This window comes from Myotis davidii, unplaced genomic scaffold (assembly GCF_000327345.1).
Source record: "Myotis davidii unplaced genomic scaffold, ASM32734v1 scaffold6, whole genome shotgun sequence".
In the NCBI taxonomy this organism is placed as follows: Eukaryota; Metazoa; Chordata; class Mammalia; order Chiroptera; family Vespertilionidae; genus Myotis; species Myotis davidii.
In genome coordinates this window covers 20,025,286-20,052,579 of record NW_006383011.1, presented here as the reverse complement: position 1 = coordinate 20,052,579, position 27,294 = coordinate 20,025,286, and the positions used below count along the sequence as shown (strand labels likewise).

General features: G+C 41.5%; 1 protein-coding gene across 10 annotated transcripts in view; it reads right to left on the bottom strand.

The window, feature by feature from the left end:
- The window catches only part of LOC102766425 (sodium/calcium exchanger 1), a 128,738-nt gene that overhangs the window by 65,665 nt on the left and 35,779 nt on the right, over nt 1–27,294 (bottom strand). For 5 of the 10 annotated variants that reach the window (XM_006778659.2, XM_006778661.2, XM_006778658.2 and 2 more), the window contains exon 2: nt 15,598–17,432. In XM_006778659.2, coding sequence (XP_006778722.1) covers nt 15,598–17,396 — 1,799 coding nt within the window. In that variant the 5' untranslated portion in view covers nt 17,397–17,432. Of the gene's footprint in view, nt 1–2,820; nt 3,681–15,593; nt 17,433–27,294 lie in introns of those variants that run through there. The other 5 variants (XM_006778662.2, XM_006778660.2, XM_006778665.2 and 2 more) reach the window with 3 other exon arrangements.

The window sequence follows — 27,294 nt, the reverse complement described above, 5'->3', positions numbered from 1 at the left end:
AAATCATGGGCCAGGGATAGAATGCATGCCTGTTTTCACTAAAGCAACTGGCAGTAAGTCTTAGAGATGGTTTTGTTAGGTTATTACAGCACCCCTCTGAGGTCAATGAAATTATGTAATAAAAAAATCAGAATATGAGAACGTTGCAATTTTACTTGCGACGGATGAAACTAGGAGGAAATCAACATCGGAAACTAGGGATCACACTGAAAGTAGATTTATTTGGTTTGCATTAGAAGCTTTCTAGTGACTAGTAAAAGAAGCTTCTATATTCCACCAACAGTTTAATGTGTATGAAAAATAAAGCTTTGCAGATATCTATTTGCAGAAATAGCAAGGGAAAAGTAGAACTATAAATGAGATTTTCCTACTATGTAAATATAGTCATCATCATCATTCTGACATGCCATTTTAATACATGTATTAGCACTCTTTGAACTCACCTATAAATTATATTTGATATTTGCTAATAACATTATTATTAAATACCATTTTTCATTAATAAAGCATTTTCACATACTCTATCTCAAGATATTCATCAAAGTACTTTGATTAAGAACTATTTTCACCATTTTTCAGAAAAGGAAAGTGAGTCTTCAACATATAACTAAATTCGCTATTCTATAAGAGCAGCAAATGAGATATTTCAACCCAAGAATAGTACCCATTCTATAATATTGCAATACAAGCTTGATAAATGGTTTTGAAAACACATTTTTTATTGGATTTAATTTGGGGAACCAGCCTAAAGTGTTTGGCACTAAGACTGTTGAATAAAGTGAATGACCAGGCAAGATAATGTCATAGAAAATTTTTTTAAAATAGGTAATATCTATGGCTATAACCATAATTTCAAAAGAGGAATTTAGAAGGGTTTTGAACAATAATGATATATTGGAATCCAGGCACACTTCAAGGTCATAAATGTAAAGTACGTTAATGGCTGGTACAATATTTGACACAATGAATGCTAGCAGAAAAATTTCAAAGGAAGCAGTTCCATGTGTAAGTACAATAAGGTTTTTCTAATAAACAATCAGTCCCATTAGAAAATTATGTATAGATATTAAAAATATAAATTGGTACAGATTTTCTCAAAATCACTTGAAAATTATTAAGAGCCTTAACATATCTATATATTTTGGTCTATTTACTCCAATTTAAGTAGCTAGCCTAAAGAAATAATCTAATACGTCAACTAAAAATTTTTTAAGTGTCCACTATGGCATTCATTATTTACATCTAAACATTTATAACAAGAAAACAAAACCAAATAATATTTAAAAAAATAATAGGGCCTCACTAGGTAAATTGTATTTATATAATAGGATATTATTCAGCTATCAAGATTTTATTTTAAATAATTTTATTTAAGAAATATTTTAGCCCTTGCTGGTTTGGCTCAGTGGATAGAACATTGGCCTGCAGACTGAAGGGTCCCAGGTTCGATTCTGGTCAAGGGCACATGCCCGGGTTGCAGGCTCAGTCCACAGTGGAAGGCGTGCAAGAGGCAGCCAGTCAATGATTCACTCTCATCACTGATGTTTCTATCTCTTTCTCTCTCTCCCTTCCTCTCTGAAATCAATAAAAAAAAAAAAGAAAAGAAAAAAGCATACTTTAAACACAGATCTGCACAGCAAAAGCAGGAACAAAACAAAGATTATATACACTAAAATGTAAAAATTATTTATAATTTTCTCCTTATATGAAAATATATTAGATACATTATTTTTATACAGACACCCAAGTTATTTTTGAGTCAGTATCTTAGCAATAACTAACATGGATTGGGTTTTGGCATGTGTCAGGGATGATTCTTACTATTTTACACATTATTTCATTTACTTCGTATTAAAAATCATGATGTACAGCTATTTGCCCTGTTTCATAGATGAGGAAACTGGGGCAGAGGGACGTTAAATAACTAGTTCTACATCACCTTCCAAGTGAATAGTTGAGCTAGGGCTTGAACCAGGTCATCTGACTCCAGCCCTCATGTCCTTCAGGCTCTGTTACACTGGTCACATTACACAGGCTGCTTAGTGATGGGTAACCACACATTCATGTGGAGAAAGTGATCTCTTGCAACTATGACCCTTGTCTATGAAATGGTATAGCCCTGTTGGTGAGACGGCTTGTAATTCTAATGGTGTACTAAATGTAATTAATTTACCCTAGAGATAACAGTGGTCATGAATGTGTCGCTTCTTAATCCTGAGAATCCAAGAGCTGCTTCTAGACGGATATTATGTCCATTTATATCCATCTGCGTCCATTTACAGTGTACCAGGCACTGGTCTAAAGCCTGAGTATACTGAGCAAGTTCTAGTGCCCTTTGCCGTAAATTTTACAGCTCTTTGGCGGGTGCCTGCACTCTTTACTGAAGCTATTTCCTAACCAGGGGAGGGAGCACCACTTGCAGAGCAGGGAGATTCGGAGGATTGTTTCCTCGCTGAAATATGCTCTTAAGGCAGCACTGCCGGCACAGATCAGACAACACAGGTCATTTTATGGGTTTCAGAAATTCCTGTTCAATGCACTGGCAAGTGTAATGTCTACAAAAACCACAGCTGCTAAAATGGCAAAGGTGTAAATCGGCCACAATAATAAACATATAGAGTTTTATCACTGGAATATCAACTACGAAAACTCAAACATCAATTTACTAGGGATGAAAAGTGCTGATGGGCACTTTTGTTATGATTTCATGTAAGTGCCTCTGAAAAGTTAGAGACTAATTTAGAGTGTTTTTTGTTTTTTTCTGCTGATTTTTGAAATTATTTTAAGAATCTTTATAATCATCCCTTTTAAAAGTTATTTTATTAGGGTGACAATGTTTAATAAAAGTATGTCGGTCTCAGGTATACAATGCTATCATACATCATCTGTCTATTGTATTGTGTGTTCACCACCCCAGGTCAAGTGTCTTTCCATCACCATTTGTCCCCTTTAAACCCTCTTCAACTTCCTCCAGATCCCTTTTTTTTTCTTAAGAAAGTTAGAAAGAATTCAGATGTTACTCACACTTCATATTTGATTTACTTTTCACCTTTTCAACAAATACCGCGTGAGCCTCGTATCAAATACAAGAGGAAACGCTTATGTGCTATCGCTTGTCTGAGGCTTTATGACGTATAATATCCTTGCACAGCATAATATAAATCAACATCCGTTAAGGAGGAACTCAAAGGTGTACAAAGGTGTAATGTGTCAAATTTCATTCCAACTTTCCTTGTTTATAATGCAGATTTATATTTACTAATCCCTGGGTGAACAGGTGGGGATATAACAGATGTAAATAGACGATGTGTTATGTTCGCATGAACTATGATATGATCCACTGCAGGCACATGATGGGGTGTTTCACTAGGCATTGCATTCAATAATACAGATTGATTTACCAGCTAACAGCAGCAAAGAAAGTCCATTTTTGAGTACTATATTTTATATCAATTGAAAAAGAAAATTCATGAAAATTATGCAAGAGAAATAGCCTAATGTTTAAATGGCCCCTTGAGTGTATGAACAATTTGGAAACAGGAAATGAATACGATTTCTCAAATGTAAAAGTATTGTTCATGCCCTTCAAGTATCTTATAAACACAAATCAAAGTGATTATAGAATTGCTAATGAGTGAAACTGCATTCTTTTCTGCCTTCTATTTTGGATATTGATTTTGCTGGAAAACAATATACTAGATTGAAACCAAAACTCTAGGAACTGTTGAGATTCCAGCCACTGAGACAGTGAGATTTGGGGGAAGCAAATATCTATAAACATCAACAGAATAGATAAGGGCCCACATAAGATGTAGCACCAAGATGTGTTTTCATGCAAGAGTGTAACTGATGTGTGCCTAGTGCACCAGACATTACATAGTGTTACCTTTACTTACTACTGAGTAACTCAAGACTTATGGTCAATTAAAACTCTCAAATTTTTCTTTCCTTTTTTTTTTTTTTTTTACTTAAGATACTTCCAGGTCTAATGGTTCTGATTCTGTACTTGCCTGATTGATTTTTCCATGTGTTAAATTCTATATTGTTGTCACTTGACTGACCTATTAATACCTGGCATTTCATTCAAATATTTAACTCTTCAATTATTTTTCTGTTCCATCCACAGAAAACTAATGTTTAAGTAGGGACTCGCTTTAGTCTCTTGGAGGTTTATTCACTGTTCATATATATTTGCAATAACTCCCTGCCTTTTTTAAAAAAAAAAAATATATATATATATAAAATTGATTTTTTTACAGAGAGGAAGGGAGAGGGATAGAGAGTTAGAAACATTGATGAGAGAGAAACATCAATCAGCTGCCTCCTGCACACTCCCTAATGGGTATGTGCCTGCAACCAAGGTACATGCCCCTGACCAGAATCGAACCTGGGACCCTTTAGTCCGCAGGCCGACGCTCTACCCAGTGAGCCAAACCGGTTAAGGAACTCCCCGCCTTTTTAAAAATTAATAAATAAACTCAGTTTGTTATATATTCATGATGAGACAATGTATGTATTACAGAAAACATACAGATAACTTGATTGGAAATGAATTGGCTTATGCCTAGAGATCAATATTTTATTCTTTTGTTTCCTACACTGCCATCCTGAAAAATACTACTGGTTACATTTATGTACGTATATTTACATGATGTATATTTATAATAGGACAATAGGTTTCAACTCAAGAAAACCCTTCGGAGATGGCAATATTGGAGAAGGAGGAACATAGATTTGTGTCATCTGGATACCAAAGAGCATGGATTACCTGGCTCAGAAAGCTGTTGCGGAACGGAATGGAAGTGTATCTAAGGACAGGGCCCTGCGGAGTGTCCACGGAATGCTTGGAGAAAGCTGGTGGGGACAGGCTACGGCAGCACACAGCGGCTGGAGGGACACCCAGCATTTCTTTAAGCTTGGACAACCAAGGCCCAGAGCAAGATAATGAAACAAGGTCACAGAGTCTCAGGAGGGCATAACACTGCTGAATAATTGCATTTTAGAGCTGGAAGGAACTTAATGGCCTTTGTGGATTCTTTCTTTTTTCAAAGACAAAAATTGTAATTTTTTGAGTTCTGCAGAAACAACACTATACATACAGGGCTACATATCTGCTTCAGCTGCACTTACAATTTCCCCAAAGAAAAAGGAACAATTTATATATATTATATATATCATACTGTATATGATATATATAATATGTATATGTGGTTAGAATAGCAAATCATTGGGGTTGTGATTTAGGCATAATGGATTCCCTCTTCCATTGCCTCTAATTAATTCCTTATATCTATTTCCATTCCAAGTTGTTCCAGCAGCTACTCTTCTGGTTTCCACTGAACAGGGCACCAAGTGGTGACAGGAGCCATTGGTGTGGGGATGGGGCCCCAGAAGGAGCTGGGTAGTTTTCTTCTGAAGAAGAGCAGGCACAGAGTGGGTGGCTGCTGCCAGGGGTGGCTGGTGGTGACACTGACAGCCGGCTCATCACCAGACCTTTTCCGCCTGAGCAGCAGTGGTAAGAGCTCCGTTAGGAAACACTGAGGGAAGGATGCCCAGGAAGGCACAGAGAGGCTTCCAGGGCTGGCGACACATTCACGCCAGTGAATGACCAAGGACCTGTCCGTCTACTTCCTCACATACAGCATCAGGTTGTCCATGGCAGGGTCCGCATCTCCGTCACCACAGCTCGCCCAGCAGCTCGCAAAGGCACTGGACCAGGATTGGTGCTCATCGAACATTTGTGAAAGCAGGAATCGGTGACTAGGTACCAGGCCCACCCATTCAGCACAACCCAGGAAGAGTCCACAAGCTTCCTCCGGCTCCTCAGACGTACTTAGGCAATTGTTAGGTACATTGGATTTCAAAGACGAAATTGCTGTCTATTTTTACTAAAGAAGCAGCTTGAGTGAATCCCATGTTTATTTTCTTCCTCTCATATTGTTTTCTGGACGAATTCCAGGCTGCAGTTCACTTTAGTAATAGCTGAAATCTAATCAGGGCTGTATATTCTTAGTTTCTGTCTTCATCCCTCTGCCTGCCTCCCTGCTCCCCTCCTCCCTCTTTCTTTGCCTACCCTCCCTTTCCCTCTCCCTTCCTCTTCCCCACCCTCTAGTTCCTGCCTCCTTTCTTCCAATAGATAGATAGATAGAGGTATCAGTGTAGATATAGGTATATATAGACACCTGCTTCTCCCTTCCTTTCCCCCGTCCTCTGTACCCTCCTCCCACTCCTCTCTCTGCTTCCTGTCCTTTTCTCTCCCTCCCCACTTCTCTGCCTCCAGTCCCTGATCCCAAATCTGTCCCCTGTGACCCCTTCCTTTCCCCCTTCTTTGCCTCCTCTCTCTCCCTCCCCCTCTTCTCCTCTGAGCTGATACACACCTCCCCCCACCCCACTCCCCACACACAGATACACACACTGAACTGAATAGTTCATTTTAAAACAGTTAAGATTGTTAACATTTATTGGGTGAGAATGTAAGTTGTCCTTTGGGAATTGTTTCCTACTGTACCCTAAAATAAAATTAAACTCTATGTAAATAGGACTTAGTTTTATTTCTGCACCTTTACCTTTGAAGAGAGAGAGAGATAGAGATAGAGAGAGAGAGAGAGAGAGAGAGAGAGAGAGAGAGAGAGAGAGAGAGATTTTAAAAGAAATTCTCTGTTGAAAGAGAATGGCTGGAGGCTTCACTTAAAGGTTATAACTAATTATATTTATAAACATATCAACAGAGTTACTCCAAGCAGACTAATAATTCAGCTGCAAAAGTTAAAAAAACAAAAAAACAAAATAAAACTATTTAAAAAGCAAATTAGTTTGAAAACTGATTTTGTTTCTGAAATGTAGTTCAGAAGCAACAGCAACTTGGAACTGGATTTTTAAAAAGTATCTAAAAATTCTGGGTAGATTTGTATCAGATACACTGCCAGGTGGGCCACTTATCCTAAGAAAGCCTCCTAGCCAAGAATTCTAATGATTAGTGGCCTCCAGGAGCGGAGAAGACGACTTTTTAAACTTCTTGGTAGCACTGACACAAGGTAACAAGCATTCTCCAGCACAGATTCTCTGTTGTCATGAATTTACATTGTCTTGTATTATATCTAAAAAAGATAGGTCAAGAAACTACTATTTTAAGTATGGGGAAAAGCTACATTCATTGCTCAGCCATAAAAGGAAGTTAAAACGTTGCAGGGCCAATGCAGGCAATGAGAGAAAGCTAATAATAAAAAGTTTCCTTTTTATTTAGGAACAAAGAGAAATAAATACCGAGAGAGGACAGAGTAGACAATGATTGAACAGGTCAGGTCCATGGAGGGATTATCGCATTTAGCATTTTTCTTGCTTCTCAAACTCAGTTAATCGTGGCTCTCCTCGCGCGAGGGTGGGGTACAATGTGGTAAATACATGTTCCAGATTCCAGAACAGATAAATGACTGAGCTAATTTCTCATTTCCTAGCTGCATGAGCCATGCTGCAGGCAGGACCACTGCGTCACACGCCTCCTACATGCCCATCCTGGCCTCTGCAAGCCGATCCCGGGGAGAACAGCCCTGATGAGATGATACAGATTTCACCGTCAGGCAGTTCTACAGCTAAATTCTAGGTCCTCCCTTATTAGCTGTGTGACCCCAAAGAGAGTTAGTTTCTCTCTAAGCCTCAACTGTTTCATCTGTAAAATTAGTATAATTGCATCCACCTAATAAAGTTGTTGCAATGATGAAATCAAATGAATATTGTGAGAAAAAAGCAGGAACCCTGGCTCTCAATACATCTTAGAACCACTACCACCTTCACCACCATCATCACTTCCAGCACCACCACCACATCCCTTGGACCCACCACCTCCAACACCAACACTTATAATACCAATACTTCCACCACCACCACCACCAGCATATACAAAACCACCACCTCTAATACCACTGCCACCATATGCAAAATCACCAATTCCAACACCATCGCCACAACCACCATCACCACCATCCTCATTACCACCACAACCTCCACCACCTCACTTTGGATAAGATGATCTTAATTAACTTGCTGAAAGTCACAATGCTAGTAGGGGACAAGGGTAGACCTGGAATGGAATCCAAACGGAGGGCTATTTCTAAATCTGTCTTTATCTCAGGAAGTCTAGCATGGAAAAGTGGGGTTGATCTTGGTTTTGAGGGTCACCACAGGGCTTCACGGGTACCCAGAACGCCATATCTCTCATATCTAATCCTAAGAAAACCTATATCTGGAAATAAAATGCCCCAGGCTAGGTCATTAATATCTGAATTACCGGGTCAAGTGAAATTGGTTGCCCTCTTATCATGAACACCAGCCTGGATGGCAAGCTCTGATTTGGGCCCTGTTTTTGCCCCCCTTGCCTCCATATCTTCAACTGTCCCCCAAGCACACAATGCCTACTGGCCTGTCTGACCCTGCGGAGACCATTGTAAGAAGGAAAGAACATGTCATCTGGGGCACCGATCCTCGGGAGAAAGGCAGGAAATGAACAGGCATTGTTTATTTCGCCTGGCTCTACAATGAGACAGCTGTATGGGCCTGTGAAAAGAATGAGTCCTGGCCGGCTCAACCTTTGGCAAATAGATGGGTATTACGTAGGTGGTATGTCGAGCCAGGAGAGGAAGCGAAGGAGGAGATTTCCTTTCATTCTGCCCATATTGTCAACTTTCCCTCCCAGGACCTTCTGGACTCCCCACTACCAGGTCAGAAAGTGCCAGGCCGTGCGGGAAGCCAGCAGCCAACGTCCACTGGCTGCTGCAGCATTTGCCTGCTCAACGAGCACCTTCCCCAGGCCCTCCCCGGGGCTGCGATAAAGATCATCTCTGGTACCATTAACCCACCCGGGGCTGCGATAAAGACCATCTCTCGTACCATTAACCCACCTTCCATTTTGGCCATTCTCTCTTCCTTTCCTGTTCCCTGGCTTAGAGCCACTTCTATTCGACTGTTGCAAAGAGAACACTTGATTGCATGGCATTTACAGTGGTAGGGGCTTAACAGCTTTCCCAGCCCAAAGAAAGAATCTCCGACGAGCAGATGTCATTAGCCATGATGGAACATGATGGAGATACAGGGTGGGGCAAAAGTAGCTTTACAGTTTTCCATATGGAAAATAATACATAATTAATAAATAACAATGTAAAAGTAAATCTGTGTTTCGAGTACTCACTACTATCAACCTACTTTTGCCCTACCCTGTATTTTACAGGAAAACCTCTGCGGTTCTCAAGATAATTGTAACCCGTAGAAAATTTTCTACACCTCAGCCAACAAGGACAGAGGAGCACAGCAGCAAATAATCCTGTTTGAGGTGTTACAGCCTCAAGGTTGCTGCATTGGGCTACCAGTGTCCTCAGGAAAGAAAACCAAAGAAGATTTCTTCCCACTTTACAATTTAGTGTAAAATCTGCTCAGGTTTTACCAAGATGATGGCAACACACTGGGTAACTCTGAGACAGATGCAGTGGCAGTGGGAGGCAAAATGGGTTAAGGGCTGCTCAAGCGGCCACCGGACTGAAGTCAGTCAAACCCATGCCTTGGGACTAAGGACCAGTTCACAAAGTGCCAAACAAAGTACTGATATTTTACTAGAAACCTAGCATATTTTCTTTAGAAATGGCGAGAGGCAATGTGGTATAGAAGGGCAAGCACCCAAGCTTACTTTTTCCAAGTAGATCAGTTACATGATTTATTTTTTAAATTTTTATATTATTGTAGTAAAAACACTTAACATGAGATCTGCCCTCTTAACAGATGTTTAAGTGTACAATACAACATTGCTAACTACCAGCACAATGCCAGACAGCAGATCCTTGGAACTTGTTTGTTTTGCATTACTGAAACGTTATACCTGTCAATCAGTAACTCCCTTTTCCCCTCCCTTGGCTCCTGGCAACCACACTTCTCCCTGCTTCCATGAATGACTGCTTTAGGTACTTCACATACGTAGAATCATGCAGTATTTGTCCTTCCCGGACTACTTTAAGGGATATATATACTCAGATTAATTTAAATGCCCTCATAATGATTTAAAGTCCCATTAAAGAAAACAAATGTTCACTGAATCTTTCATGACGTTCGGTAACAATCCTGTCTGTTCAGTGAAATTGTCCACACTCTCAGGTTTACCACGATAAGGCTCCACCTTGAGATGCACATTACATTTTCTCTCCAAGTACACCTTCTATCCTTCAAAAGTAAATGCAGATATTTTTGTCCAAAATGAGAACTTCTCCTACAGCTTACATCATGTCTTCATAATGATGTTTGTACTTACCAAAATATGAGCGTCCTCATCCCCCACTTCATAGTATAAGAAGTATATTTTTCTGTTTCCTGCATAATGATTTGTCCAGCGTTGGGCACAAATCAGAGCTTATTAAGTATGTGCAGGTCTACTGACATATAAATTCTTCTCCAGCCTTGAGCCAGGGAAGTATTTAGCCCCCTATATAATGGCTTTGAATGATGACTCAGGAAAGAGTCCATAATTTAAACAGTTCAGTGTGTCTAAACTATGAAGCCTCCTCATTTGCTAAGATGAAATTTCTTTACATAACTCTATTATAAGCCCACACTCTAATTAGCAGTGGGAAATGAGATTACAAGAGCAAGCATGGCAATCCGGTTGCCATGGTAAACAACCCTTATGCACATAATCACTTAAGGCTTCTGGCAGTAGTGAATTCAAAGTCATAAATGTGTGTGTGTGTGTGTGTGTGTGTGTGTGTTTTACTTTCACCCTGTCATTCATGAAAGCACATGCATCTATAAAAACATTTCTTGTAGTTATAATTTAGATTTGCAGATAATACTACACGTGGTTTGGTTCTAAGAAGCCATATTTCAGTCTGAAAAGATAATCCAAAAATCCATTAAAATCCTAGAATTATTCCATGTAAATTTCTTAATTAGCATATTACCCAGTAAAGTTTTATGTCAATGTAAAATATTTTTTAGTTTCGTTAAGTAGGTTAAGTTTTCCTAGGCTAAATGTAGTTGATTAAATTCTTCTTCCATAAAGCAAATATTCACTATGTTAGACTCAAGATAATATGTGCTAACAGCCTTTCTTGTCTAACGTTACTTTCTCTAGTAATTTTCGTCATCTCTGATTCCCCAAACACACATAATTATTCTTCTGATCACTTCAAATTTTCTTAATATTTTTATTTCTTTTATTTTTTATTTTTTTACAGCTGGCTGCCTTTTTGTATTACATATTTGGCTACTCTCAGAATTGAATTACTCTCTCCTCTAGTGAGGCATTTATTCCTTCACATTCTATAAAGCAAAAGGATACTGGTAATATAAACAGCAAAAGCAAAATATTTATTTTCCCTGGAATATAATAATAATAATTTCATAAAATCTATATAATAATAAAATTTTACTTCATTCTATCTCCCCCCCCCATGTAAATGTTTAGTGTCAAGTAGCTATATTTGTTGTCCTGTGTATTTTATTTCCTAGTTAATGAAGTTATAATCATTCTTGAAAATGTAATAGCTGTTAAAACAAACTTAATTTGGGACAGAGCCATTGCACAATGAAAATGCTCTGTCTGAAATGCCCAGTAAACTGATTTTCTAAACAATATATTATATAAATTTTCCAACCTACATACTTTGTTTTTTAACTCGACATTTAAAATATATAATATTAAATGCTGATGATCTTTTTGAGTTGTCTTCCAAATATGATATCAGTGCTGAGCTATAGCTAAGTACTGTAATTCAATTTGACTTGTCTCTATATTAATTAATTAACCTTTAACATTTTCTGCAATAGTGAAGCTAAGTTAGATAGTGGAAGACCAAGCAACATTTTATAATTATTATTACCACAAAAATAGCATCATTAAAAAACAACCATAGTAGCATGCCAACTTTGTGGATATCACCTACCAAACCACAAAACCAAATTAGCATATTCTTCGTTTATTTTTTTATTAGCTGTTAGCATTAGACAGAATTCCCTGTTGAAAGTCAAGATTAGCTGGCATGGGTTTAGTATTTGTCATTGCTTGAGTTTATACAACTGCGTGTGCTGCTAATTATATCCATTTAATGGGTTTTTCCATTATAATTTTAAAATGTTTTGCCAAGAATACATTTTATTAGAGACCACAGGCACCACTTATCACTTAACAGTATTTTTCTCAAATATAGACTTTGATCTTAAAAAGATCAGACTGAAATAATTCAACTCATTTATATAAAAATACAAATTAATAGGCATAGACATACTTATAAATTTAAATGATTTCTGTACTAAAAATAAGATCAAAGATTAGGAATCTATTTTGTTCCCAAAACTCAAGATTCAATAAAGCTGACTGTCTCTTTATCTCCATCCCTGATTAGACTGGATCCTATTTCTGTCTTGGTTAATGGCTTCTTAAAATTAGATAGCCTTTAAATCCAGGCCTTTCCAGGAATCATGCTATGGTACTCTGGAAAGAATCTTAAGTTCTGGCTTTGTGCATAGCATTAAACAAACAAACAAAAAAATTTTTTTGAAGTATTTAATGAAACTGAGTGGTGTCAACAGTCCCATTTATGCATTGTAGGTTTTTAAGAAAGTAATCTTTTGAGATTAACTGTGTAATTAATTGGAGGAGACAAGAATTCATTCTTAAAGATAAATTGTGATTCTTTATAGTTCAATTTCACTGTATGAGGACAAAACTCTCTCATTTAGATCTGACTGTGTGGACCTGACATTGGAAGCAACTACCAGAAATAAAAGATCCATAAAAAGTAAACAATGAGGGACCATTGATAATACTACGTTTTCCTAGAAACATTCTGTTTGAATCCTTGGTGCCTATTTTAAGGCTAAGTCTTGGTCATCCAAACAAATTGATTTAAACAACAGACCTATTAAGCATCTACCAAGTTATTCATCAGTCATAAAACTCTATAAGGTAAAAATAAAAATTCTAGAAAAAGAAAAATATATAGGAATGTAATTTTATTCCACTTATAAATAAAAATGTTTTGCCATTTCTAAAACTTCATATTTCCACTTAGCGAATAAAATTCAGCAAGAGGTTTTAAAACTAGGAACTGGCGATTGGTCTAGAATAGTCTTAAGAACATGTATACAGAGATGCCATTCTGATAATTCCAATTCTTACTACTTTTCAGAAGATATGTAAATTTCTAAAGCTAGAGTTTGGCAATACTCCCTCCTTCGCAAGAATTCAATCAATCTAATGGCATAGGGTGAGTGTTTTACATGGAGCTGGCAGAATAGAAAATTATTCCATCAATCACTCAGTCTCTCCCCGCCCCCGCCCCCTTCTGATTCTACAGTGTGCACAAAAGAAGGTTACTTATTTATGGTTTGGTAAAAGTCCTGGATAGCAGAGTAGATAGGAAAAGCCTCTCAAATAAACAAGTACGGAGCCATTATTAAGAGAAAGCAAGACCAATTTTTCATGAGAAAACATCCTAAGTAAAATGAATAAACAAAATACCAATTTGGACATATTTAAGGGCTACCCTTGTGAGTTCATTTAGTAACCTGCAATACTCCTTTAATAATAAGCAATGCACTTTTACGTGGTCTACAAGTGCTATCTATTACAAGAGGATTCAATAACTGAAATGATTAGAAAATATAATGAGAAAGAATTCCTAGCAAAGGAGTAGAGCTTGTATGCTAACCTGGGCAGGATCACATTCAACACGAGGCCTTTGGGAAAATCCTTCCTGGGTATGCAGGCTATTCATTTGGTACTACACTACATATTATCTTTTAATGAAACACCTGTCCTAACAAAATACATCTTACTAAGTGAAACATTAACATTATAAGAACCAACATAAAACAGATAGTCATCAAAAGCTATCCCCTCACACACATCCAAAGATAGATATTATAATCTCTGTTTTGCTTGATTTCATTGAGATATCAGTAATTGTTCGCGTCTATAATACAGTGTCAAAGACATTGGAAGACTCAAACATATCTTCTCCTTCTGCCCACCTCTCTCCCCCCGCCCCCCACTTCTATGTTTGTTTTCTCTACACTTATAACAGGAGAAGTTTCAACTTGGAAAGAACGTACTTGCCATTTGACATATATACGCCCTTTACACAAGAGTTAACCATTTATAGCAAGCATGTCAAACTCAAAGGCTAACATGGGCCAAATAGACAAGGTTTAAGTTTATGTGGGCCACAAAAAAACAAAAGCTTCAATTTCCATAGAAACGTAGGTTTATTTTGAAAAGTATAGTATTAAAAAAAAGTACAAGAGCAATGATAAAATTGTTTTCTTCCTGACACTTGGCATCTCTTCTCTGCTACTGTCTTTCCTACTTCGGGGGAAATCTTGTTCACAGTGATTACTTTCAAAACTGACCCAAGGTGAATGCCAGTAATTCTGGATCTGACCGGAGACTTATTTCCTTTCATAGTTGTAAATAACTGCTCACACTATTATACTGTCTGGGCCGCAAAAATATTCGTTGTTGGCCACATGTGGTCCATGGGCCGCGAGTTTGACATGCTTGATTTATAGAACAAACTATTTTATTATTTTTTCCCTGCAATTTCTAAGTTGGCAATGACTCAACCAACATAATAATTCCTATTATTGTCCTTTGCTGCATCGAATCTATTTTACACAGTTTCCTTTCTTCCTTCTTTCCAGTTTGGACGTTGCTCGTTGAGTCAGACTTCCTGGTTTGCTTTTGATGAGTGTGATGCCCCCTCCTAGGCAAGGAAGGAGGGACAGCTCTCTAAATAGCAACTGTCAATGGAAAATTCAGGACACAGCCACAGCCAGGCACGGCATGTTACAATGTTGGCAAGTGTCACTGTAACGTGGCAAAAGGAAGAATAAATTGTTGTCCAATTCTCTGACCTGCGCCCTGTCAATTAGGATGCTAGGATAGAAACGTATGTCTTTCCCCATCACTGCATCAGTAGGGTAAAGGGCTTGTTGCATCATGCAAAATAAAATGAGACTGGAATGAAATAAGAGCTATATGACTTTTTCCATGTTGGCATAAAACTGAAAAGGCAGGATTGGTCATTAAGTTATAATTAAGTCTTAACATTTAAGCAAAACATCATCTTACATTGTCACAAAACCACCATGTCAGGTAAAAGCAGCACAAATTGTTCCGGACAGCGCTGGTAGCCAGGAAATTCTTTTCAGAGGTATCTGTTCTTTGGATTTTCCCGATTAGTACTCAGCAGTGAAGTGAGGGACCCGATGTGATGATTTAAATATTCCCTGACAGTGTGTATATTATGTGATTCAAAACAGAACACAAATTTTCAACCCATCATAAGTGCTTTGATAAACTGTATCACAAGTCTTATTTTATCACGATCTATGTTGTACTTAAAATATCTAAAAGTGCAAAAGTAAAAATCAAATCAAAGTAAGATCTCTGTGTACAGAGTATATTGACGGTATGCGAGGGAGGGTTGAGATTTGAAAGTGGTCTGGTATAGTAACCTTTCCATTCCTTGTATGTCATTTATTTTAAAAGGGCATGCACGCATTCTCACATCCACAAACACACTCAACACACATGTGTATATAAAAAAAAAAAGAACTTACACAATTTCATCGTTCTGGAATTCGAGCTCTCCACAGGTGTCCTCAAAGTCTTCTCCTCCACCTCTGGCGGTCCCTTCGATGGTTTTATAGGGAACGATAACATTTCCTCGAGCTCCAGATGTTCTCAACACTTTCACCTCCATGATGCCAATGCTCTCACTCACATGCGTCACGGGCTCCTCAAAAGTAAAGATGCCCGCGTGGTCGTCATCAAAGATAGTCACGGTGGCCGTGGAGGGAGAGCCAAGGCACGCGAGTGTGGAAACGTGATTGGCTTCCAGTATGCCATCTTCTGAAGCTTCTGAAGTCACTTTGACGTTGCTGAGATGCACGAGGAAGTTCTCATCCTCCTCGAAGATGTCGTCATCGATGATGCCAACTCTGATCTCCTTCTGGGTCTCGCCCGGCTTAAAGACCACGGTCCCTTCAGTAAATTCATAATCAGACCCCGCGTTGGCTGTGCCATCCTCGGTTCTGAAGTCAACAAACACCGTGTTGGTCAGATCGCCGCCTCTGCGGATAATGGTCAGGGCCACCGTGCCGCAGTTCTCCAGACACTGGTATGTCCCTTGCTCGAAGAAGATCTTACTGACAGGGTCCGTCTCAGCCACTTCTGTGTTGACCTCGTGCATGCTGACAGCCTTCCTTGCTTGGTCCGCTGCGTGCCTCTTTAAAATGTTGCCCGCCCCAGTCATCAGGCGAGTAGCCTGAATGCGGTAAAAGGCTCGGCTTTTTTGCTGCTGACTTAGGACTTGGTAGTTAGCTAATTCTATCAATTGCTCTATTTCTTTATCTGGATGCTTCTGCTTGAGCTCCTTCAGAATCCTCGCCATTTCTCGCCTCGCCTCTTCGTCGTCCTGGTCCCTCTCATCCACCTCCAGAACCAGAGCCCCGTCTAAGAAGTTGTCAACGTGGGAATTGACCACTTTCCCATCCATTTCAATTTCAGTCTTGGAGGATGGCCTGTCTCCTTCGTGTTCAATGATCATTCCCCGCTGCTTGCCAGCCCGATACCGCTTGTAGACATACTTGTAGAACAGAAGCCTCCTATCTGCTACCCAAGCAAACACCACGCAGATGGGAAAGAAGAAGAAGGTCAGCAAACCTTCCCAGACCTCCACCACCCCAGGAGAGATGACGGACAGAATGATGTAAAGCCAGGTATAGGCAAAAATGCTCCAGGCCGCCGTCACGAAGAACACACGCAGGTGCTTAATCTTCCTCGTCTCTCCATCTGGGACCACGTAAACGCAGAGTGCGATGATGATGAACATGTTGAATGCAGCACTCCCCACGATGGTGCTGGGACCCAGGTCTCCCGCGGTGAAGTTATGGCCGCACACTTCAATGACTGAAAGGAGAATCTCTGGGGCAGAAGACCCCAGGGCCATCAAGGTCAGGTTGGAAACCGTCTCGTTCCAGATCCTCACCGTTGTCTTGGTGGTCTCTCCATTTGGCTTTTTGATGGTTATTTCCTTTTCCTGAGACGTGATGACTTCTATAGAGGACATGAACCGGTCGGCAATGATCGAGACTCCAAGAAACATGTAGACCATGGCCACAAAATACACAGTCGCTCTAGCAATTTTGTCCCCAAAGGAAGGGTCTTGGGGCTCCCAAATGGGTAAAATCACCCCTTTCTTACAGTAATAGGAGCCAGTACACTCGTTAGTTTTATTGCCTTCTCCTTCCATTTCTGTCTCGGCACTTATATGGTCCACATGGGAAAATAAGACAGCCACGATGACTAACAGATGAAATCCCAGCGAAAAGGTGGGTGAGAGACTTACTCGCAGCATGTTGTACAACGGCTGACTTCCAGCTGTCCCAACCTACTGGGAGAAATAAGATGGGGGTTGGGTAGGAAAACGAATCACATCGTTAGAGCCAGATCCAAAGCATGACTAATTACTTATTTTTATTAATCTTACCAATGATTTGCTCATACCTTACCATCCCACCATCTATGGTGAATCATTATTCTAAGAACCCACCAGGGATTAAGTCTACAACTTACTGTCTCTGCTTGTGGATTTTCTACATGCAGTCCTCATTCACTGAACAATGTACACAGTTGTCTTAATGGAAAAGAACAGTTCGATTATAGCCTTGCATTGCTGTATGCATATTTATGCATGCTAACAGCCAATTAAAAAAACACTAAAAACTTTTTAAGCATTAAATAATTTTCTCCTTGTTGCTAAAGCACATGTTCTTTTAAATTTTGGTTAATACAATCACTTTCCAGAAAATGTCTCATTGCCAAAATCACCTTATTTAGATTGATGCTTTAGTGGAGGTCCTGAGGTGTCATGGATGAGGACATTAGGGTCAGGAATGTTACCTCTTAAGTCATTTCTCCTTCCATTAATATTATTTGATGTTTTTCCAATCCTTTGTAAAGTGGGGGTAGAAACTGATTTAAAAGATTTTGCTAATTTTATAAACCTAAATAACTCAAAGAAAAAGCCAAAAAAAATGATGGTTTGAAGTTCGGACTTTAAAAATCCAAACAAACAGAGCCTGGTGATCATCTTAAACTCTGGAGTGCACCTCACACTTGGAAACACAGAGACATCTCCACGCTTGCCTGCAATCAAAGCTCTGTGTTATTCGTACTTGAGGGGGAAAATTCTGCTGTAATGCAATATTTCCACACACTGAGTACAGTTTTTAAAAGCATGTTTGATGAGAGCACATTTCCTCCTAATTTTCAGCAAGCCCAGGTCTCCTGATGCATTAGCAGCTGGCCAGCAGGTTCTACATGCACAACTCCTCACATCTGCATACGGATCTGGCTAGTTCCTCTGCAGGCTGTCCGCAACAGGAAAGGGAGACAAGCAGGCCCAAGATTGGTGGTGTGTGTAAGACTCTAGCCTGGCAGGCTGTGAAATCAGCGTTACCAGCCATAAAGTGTTCCTTCTCGGCGGTGATGTCATACTTTCCACGATCCTTCTAAAACACATCTTAGTTCTATAGAGGGTTCAAGTGACCAAAAAGTACAGGAGTGATAATTCCATCTAAATGAGCTCATGTGGCAGGATGACAGTGACCACAAAGTGACATATGATGAAGGGCTGCAGGCAATTAGGGTTATGGCAACAGAGTCACTGAGCAGCACAGAACTTGGAAAGCAAAGCAAAGTGGTGGACTGAGCCACCATGGCTCTACATTCGCCCAGCAGTTTAGGCACAACACAGCTCAGCCCTTACATCACCTCTGCCTCCAGGGCTCAGTGGGGTAGAGGAGGGTCTGCTCCAAGTCAGGGTAACTTTGGTCTAGAAGGTCAGTTATGACAGCAGGCAAAGTGGTGATAGGAAGGGGTCCTGAGTCAGAACACAGCCTTGTGGCCTAATAAAAAGTTCAAAGTGGAGCCGGATTAGAGCCTTTCATAGCCTCAGGCTGTCTGAGTTCTGCCCCCGCCTCCGCCCCCCTCCCCCCACCACACACACACATTCACCTGCCTTTTCTGGCCCATGCTAGTTAGCTGCTGATAGCTTACAGTTGAAACTGCACCAGGGTCCAGCACATCCTTGCAGACCTTCAGAGAGCCCACCTGCCCCCATAGCTCATCACTGTACAGGGAGAAACTCTGACATTTTTCCACACTAAAGAAGACACCACAGAGGGTTGTGGTGGTAGAATTCCATTCTAAGTAAAAGGCAGAAAAATAGAAGCATATGTTCAAAATATGCAAAAGTTCATGGTCACTGTGACTGCTTGTTCAGACATGATAGGGCTTGAGTGGGTTGTAGGATCTCTTAAAACAAGGTGACACTGAACCAGCTCCAACAGTAGTAGAAGGTCTAGTTCTAACTCCCTTACACAGACATTTTATTCCACAAATATTTATCTGTGCCACCTAATAGGTATTTCAGAATGACCTGCTAGACTTTCTTCTAGGTCCCCAAAATTAGTCAATGAATTAAAAAAAAAAGTATCTGTCTTCACAGACCTTACAGTTCAGTGGAAGGAAACAAACAAATAAATGCAAATGTCAGGTGGGGAAAATGCTGTAGTGGAGTGAGGAGAATATAAGGGGAGAGGAGTCTGTGTGTGTATGAGTGTGTGTGTACACACATATGGCATGGATGACTTAAACTGGATGGTGAAGAAAGTCTTTCTGATAAGGGGACATTTGAGAAAATTCCTGAAGGAAGCAAGGGACCAAGCCTTGTGGATGCATATCTGCAAGAAGAGAATTCCAGGTAAGTGCCAAGACCCTGATGAATAGAACTGCGCTTCACACAGTGTAAGGAACCACAGAGAAACCAGTGTGACGAGAGGGCGATGAGCCAAGGGCTCAGGGCTCAGGGCTCAGGGCTCAGGGATGGCAGCTCAGTGGGGATGGACTATTAGGGGCACTGAGGCCACTGTAAGGGGCTGACTTTGACTGTGAGGAAGATGGGAATCGCAGGGAGGTTCTGATCACAAGTATAATATGAGCTGACTTTCCTTTTAAAAAGGTTCTCTCTGCTGTTCATGGAGAAAGACTATAGAGACAAAGGTGGAAACAAAAAGACCAGCTTTTGACCATTATAAAAAAAAATCTGTTTCATAAATGACCCCAATGCCTGGCAGGTATAAAAATGATACAGTAGAGATCTCAAGTTTAAAAAGGAGAAAGACAGGCTGGCAGTGACCCTTTTGGAAGATTTGCAAGCAACGTGTACTGGGAGCCTGTAAGGATCAGGTAGGGTGAGCGGCTGCTCAGAGAGGGATACAGACGAGAGGGAACAAACATCGAACAGAGATTCACACCTGGGCCTGCCTCTGAGACACTGGTTAACCACTGCCTTCAAACTGCTGCCAAATCTCATCATCGCTTTCTTCCCATTTCAGCCAAAATGAACTTCCTAACGTGCAGGTCTGACTCTCTCGCTGCCCTTAAAGCTCTTCATTGCTTGCCTATTGCCCTGAAGACAAATCCAAACCCCTCAATAGGCTGTTCAGATCGTTTAGGATGTAGCCTCTGAGCTCTAGAATATGGAAAGTCTCATTTGCTGAACATGAAAACACTTTCTTGCTGCCAGGTCTTTGAATGTTGTGTTTTCTGTGCCCCATACTATTTTCCTTCTTGGAAGCAAGTTTCAAAATAGCACAACAGCAAATGAGAGCCGAGTGCCTGAGAGAATAACACCAGGTCCCATTCTTAAACACTATCCCAGGCACCACGCTGAATTCTTTACATGTATCATTACGCCTAACACTCACAAGAACCAGCATTGCGGTGTTACACAACTCCTACTGATGCCACTCCCGTTATAGCACCCTCTGTGGTTGAGCAGTGCACAGCTCTCAAACAATATCCTGTGCAGTAGATATCACTGGCCCATTTTGGAGGTGGGAGAACTGAGGCTCAGATAGGTTGAGTACTTGTTAAATGTCATACAGATATGGTAGGCAGTTAGATAGACATGAGCAAAGCAAGGAAGATAGGCCAGGAACAGAAGGTCACCAAGAAGCAAAGTCCTGTGTGCCTGGCATCAAGCAAAACTGGGAAAACAAGGACCTTGCCCCCAGGGTAACTTTTCCTCCCCTAGCTGGTCAGGCGGTGTAGACCCCTTGACCGTTCACAGCCCTGGTCAGATGGTTCGGGCCCTCCCCTGACCTTTCCTCCCATGGCATGTTGCTAGTCATGTGAGTTAGCTACCCCTAGAGGGGGAAAGATGATGGGGGTGGGGAATAGCCCTGAAGCATGAAGCCCCCAGGACAATGAGGTTCTGACCCACGTCATATACATCTAGGCCTTGGTTGGGTTTCAGCTCCAGGCCCAGAAAAGTAGCAAAACCAGGGAAGTGATGCCAGGATGGACCACAGGGCCAGCTGCATTGACTAACTACCCCCTGCCTGGTGCCATCCAATCATGGAGACCAGGACTCTGAAAAGGTCCACCTGGAAAGCTGATGAATATTCTATTGAGAACCTTCCCTGGGACCTCCCCTGACATTTCCACCCTTAAAAGCCCTTAGGACAGAGGACCCAACGAGCTGTTCCTCTTGGAGGAGCCAGCCTTTCCTGCCACCTCCCATTCTCTCCGTCCACCGCCCCGCACCACCCCCCCCCAAGATGCTTTACCTTTTTCTTTGTTTCACAAGCTTCGAGAGCCCTTCTTTTGTCTCTGTAACTTGTCTCCTGAGCCCATTTCCTCTACAGCTCACTTCTTCTAACTTTGTGACTTTCTTATTAAGTTTTTGCTTATATTTTGAGTCTTGGCTCGGAATTCTTTCTTAGCCAGAACTCAGGTACTGAGATTGCTGAACCCAGGTCTGGTCTGACCCCATGGGTCTAATACTTGGTACCATTCTGGCCTCTAACACAGAAAGTAAACTCTTGAACTGAGATTCAAACCCTGGTCTGTCTCTGAGATGATGTAATTAACTGCTCCATTATATCATTCCTGATAGTGTGTGAAGTCATCTTTGAGAACTATTAAACCTGGACTTGGACGAGCCCATTGGAAAAACCTCTTGGTTTTCCTGCAGGGTAGGAGGGCCTCGGTGGCAAAAGTCCCATGGAAGGTTTCCAACAGCCTGGCTTTTATCTCATGGATTAGAGACTCAAACAGGCATCAAGAGCTGCGATGTGACCTGTGGGCTGGCATGTTCCTAGAGACAGCTGCCCTTCACTCTCCACTCCCTGGCCTCTCAGCAATTACCTGGCAACCCCTTCCTGCTTGCACTCTCGGGCAACCTCTTAGGTTAGCCAAGAAAAAGCCCTGCCCCAGCTCACGTCTCATAGTATGTTCTTAGCCAAAAGGGTACCAGATGTGCAAGGGTGGAGGAAGCAGTGAAAATCTATCACCACCAACAGAGAAAAAGGAAGAGGGCTTCTAAGGTTAACTCAAAAACACTGCGAAATCAGTGCACACAAATCACTGATATCTCTTATTGGCAATGGACTTTCTGGACTTTAGCTTTATTCTTTATTAAATTAATGCCAACTCCAAATGCTTGCAGGAAGTGGGAGAGGTGTTATTTAAATGATGGTTCCTTCTTTCTTCCTATGTCTCCCATCTTTCAGGGTCTTTCCTCTGACATCAAATTCAAGCAGCTCTACTTGACCCTCCTGACTTTCCCCTCAAATCTCCATTTACAAGAAAATTAAGCAGGAAGTAGAAGCAGTGGATGCGTTGGTCAGTTCTCTAGCCCTGATCTAATCCACTGAACCCTATAACAAGGGGTTGGCTGGTTTTACTGGTGGTTTCAGATGAATTATTGCATCCATGGCCGGTTCTGGCTTAGGAATACCCATTACATCATCCACATGAGTCTGCAGCGCAGGATCAGGAATACCCACATTATCTTCTGCTCACTATTTATTTGAAAGCAAATCAAACACCCTGGGCACCTACAGATTCCAGAAATGGAACTGGCAAAGGACGGTGAAGAGGTACCCATTTGAGTAAACTCACTAACCTCTGCTGAAGGGAGAGGTCGCAGGCATGGAAGCACGCACCTGCCTGCATCAGACTGCCTGTGTGAACGGAGCCTGAGGAAGGGAATCCACCACACAGGCCCGAGGATTAGTGCTGCAGCAGCGCAGGGGGTTCCCTGGGAAGAGCTGTCCCCCTTTTGCTTACCCAGGAGAACCTGACTCAGAGACAAGGATACCTTCGGCGCGCCCACTAGTCTGGTGCGCGAGGCGGCCTAATCTCATTGTGTTGATTGGCAGCTGGGGTCATTCCAAGGAACTCCTTGTCTCTCATTCCTCGGGGCTTGGAACTCCCTTCTATGTAATGCCTGCTGATGGAGAGCCTCAATGCTAAGTAATTAATCTGTTCTCAGGCAGCATTGAAGCAACCACGATTTCTATGCACTACTGAGAAAAACGCTTCCAAATGCTTCTACACAACGAGATGATGCCAGAGCGTGACTTTCCTTATCTGACTATTCATCGAGGCTGCAAATTACTCTCCTGGCCCCCAACCTCGGGCATTCAGGCTTGACCACACTCAGGAAGGCGCTCGGTTTCCACAGTCTCTCTCCATTACCTTTTCTTTCCCAGTGAGAATTTCCTCTTTGCTGCCTGATAAACTGGAACAGGTACTTTCAGGGGACAGGCAGTGAGAGGTCATGTAAGGGACTCAAGTCCTTCAGCCTGAACCGACAAGACTAGAGTCAGGATCCTGTCCCTTGTCAGAACACACCCACCACATCCATCAAAGGAAGTGACTAGGGTAAGGGTCAGGCACCATGGCCCAAAAAAAAGAAAGATTGGCTTAGGAGTTAGGATAATGAAGAGGTTATTAGAAAGTTGTCAGATGTACCCCTGGGCCCTTTCCCCTACTTTGTTTTTCTCTACAGAACATTATTTTTTTTTATGCTGTACAATTTACCTAATGGTTCTGTTTATTGCCTCTCCCTCTCTAATAGGGCAGGGATCTGTCTCTTTTGCTCACTGATGGAGCTCTGGTTCCTAGAACAGAGGTTGGCAGACAGAAGATGCATGGGACCGGCGTCCTGAATACAATCAAATAGGGTCGTGTGCTGATTCACAGACTCTCTGATAGCAAATCAGATCTGGGAGGTGGACCTCGGCACCCGCATTTAAGAATGTTCCCTAGAATGAGCCAATGAGTATACTACTGAAATGAGTGTCATACTGAAAAGCCAATGTGGTGGTAGGTGGAGAAGAGGAACGTGATTGAGCTCCTGGGTAGAGAACCTCTGATGGGGAGAGCTGGTCTCCAGCACAGAGAAAGGGGCTGGGGCCGGGACATTTCCCAGCACCGGGCTGTGGGTCTTCCCTGATTTGCTGAATTTTCCTGGAATGCCAAGACCATCCGCTCTGTTGAGAAGGTCCTAATATTTTGGCCATTCTCAACAAAGCATATCTTCTTTTCCTTTCAGTACAATGAAAAGAGATCCAGTTAAACATCAACCAAAAATCACCTCATTTACAAAGGGCCCATAAAAGGCAAAGGGTGTCCAGAATTTAACTTTAAACGTATTAACCCTGCATACTGACACGGAAATTTCTTCCAAAAATAAATAAATGACAAGGAATTCAGAGGGACTTCAGAGAGCTCTAGGTGAAGCCAGCCGGGATGGCCCCTGATTCATTATGCCAGTCCCAAGGGCACTGTAAGGGCCCGAGTGGGAGCATCTGTGACAATAATGACTAAAACCATTGACTGAGCCCTTGCTTTGTCCCAGATGTCATACCGACCACTCTGCACCCACTCTCCCTGACCTTTCTGACAGTATGGCAAGGAGGCACTACATTGCCATTTTACAAGTGAGAAAAATAAACCTTTCATAAAAGTAAACTGGCTGAAGTCAGGCAAACATACGTGACAGGCCCTTTGGATTATACCATAATGATTTTTCCCAGATGGCGGCACCTTTTCCTTTGCTTGTTTGTTTGTTTTCACTATGTAGGTTCAACTACTGCTCCGTGGTAACAGAGAGCTCCTTAGTGCAGAATAGCCTTCCTCCCACCTGAAGACATGTGCTAGTTTGCACTATCTCATCAGAGTCTTTCATATTTGCCTGCTGGTCTCCTGCCTCCCCAGGCCCCAAGGAAGGGTTCTGTAAGCACTTCTATGCTCCCCATAGCAAGGAAAAGATGATCCATTTAGAGCAGTAGTTTTCAACCTTCCTAATGCCGCGACCCTTTAATACAGTTCTTCATGTTGTGGTGACCGCCAATTTCATTGTTACAAATTGGACATAATTAAAGCATAGTGATTAATTACAAAAACAATATGTAATTATATATGTGTTTTCCGATGGTCTTAGGCGACCCCTGTGAAAGGGTCGGTCGACCCCCAAAGGGGTCGCGATCCACAGGTTGAGAACCGCTGATTTAGAGGACCACCAGTTAAAATCTGAGGTCTAAAATCACTCCAAAGTCATGTCATAATTTCAAGGTTTTTCCACTTGGTCGGGAAAAAAGCAAAGAGAGAAGGAACTCTTAGCAGCGAGCAAGCAAAACTAAACTAAAAGAGGATGATGAGTAGAGCTGGAAGAGTATCAAATTTTAGCATAAAACATTAATACTTTGCTCAAATAATAATAAATCAATATTTGTTGAAGAATTTCAATGCAGCTCACAGATGTCTTAGGGTTATGACATTAAACAGGTTTTTTTAAAAAACTGGTAAGTTATCCAAAGAAATGGGAAAACAACACATTCATTCACGGTCTGGTCTGCCAAGCATTTCTTAGACACGCGTGTGCGCCAGAAACTGTGTTGCAAAGATGGGTAAGAGAATATCCCCATTGGGGCTCACATTCTAGTGGGGGGTTACAAGAGTCAAGGAGTGGGTCCCCTTTATGGAAGACGGAACTCTTCCGTCCCTCCAGAATCACAGCGTAGGGGAGGCTTCCCAGGCCTTCAGACAGTGCGACCATAGGTGCACCTCAATGCACTCAAAGTGGACCACATAGTTCCCAGGTTAATGCACCTGGGGTCTTGGTTAGTACAACCGGGGTCCTAGAAACATCAGACCGGTCAGCCTACAGTCCTGCAACGGAGTGATTCCAAGCATAGTGAGCGCTGGAGGCAGGGCCTCGGAGCAGCCCTTGTGTACTCTGTGGATCTTTCGGGGCCTCGTGGTGGGCAATAATAATCATTTCAGACCATAATTTGTTCACCATCCACTCTGTACAGAAAGAACAGCCTTTCTTTGATGTCCGACCTTATACACCAAAAAAAAAAAAAGAGGTCGCATACCTGCATTTATATCTGAGTCACCAAAAAAGATTTCCTACCTACAAACATTTCCCACACTAACTTGATGACATTTCCACTTAAGAAATTTGCTTGTTTTGAGTGAAGTATAGCCCTGTCTATATGTTTAGTTCTAGAGAGTGAACCACTCATGTATTCATCAAGCATTTAATGAGTGGCCTCTATGTGCAAAGCACCAGACCAAACACGGGATTATAAAGATGAATAACACATGGTGTTTGCATTGCATGAATTTACAATCCTCAAGTGATAGCTCCTCCAGTGACCATGAATACTAGGAAGAATATGGAAAATCCCATAAAAAGGGGGACTGGAAGGGTGACAAAAGCTGGAGAGAGTGAGAGGACATTTGGGAAGGAAGAAATGATGGAAAGCAATGCTTCCTTCAACTTCAGTTCATGGAAGAACCACCTGGGAAGCTCATCAAAACGCAAATAAGTGGGCCTGATTATCAGATATACAGTAGCTATAAAGAAGAACCCCAACATTTAAATGTTAACAAGTTCCCCAGTTGATTCTGATATAGGCAGTCTTGGCACCTTGCCCTGAGAGAAACTGGCATAAAGGGTTGAAAGGGCAGAACTGGGTAGACATGTCACAAAGGGCAGGGGGCATGTTTAGCAAGCACAGACTGGAGAGCAAAAGAACTTAAATAAGGTACCTGACAGAAGGTAATGCCTACCAGTGGTCAGAAAACTGCGGCTCATGAGCCACATGCAGCTTTAAATACTGACTTCTGCTTCTGCGCATGGGCCACGAAGTTTCAATCACACTGTTCGTGCGGGCACGCACATGGTATTTTGTGGAAGAGCCACACTCAAGAGGCCAAAGAGCCGCATGTGGCTCGTGAGCCGCAGTTTGCCGACCACTGGCCTAAACAATAGAGGATAGTGGTTGCTGTTATATCAGGAAGACGTTGATGTGAAATAAGGTATCAGATAACGTTTCCTTCTCACAAATCGGGACTGCCAGGCAGCAATGAAACATAAAGGCCTTGGT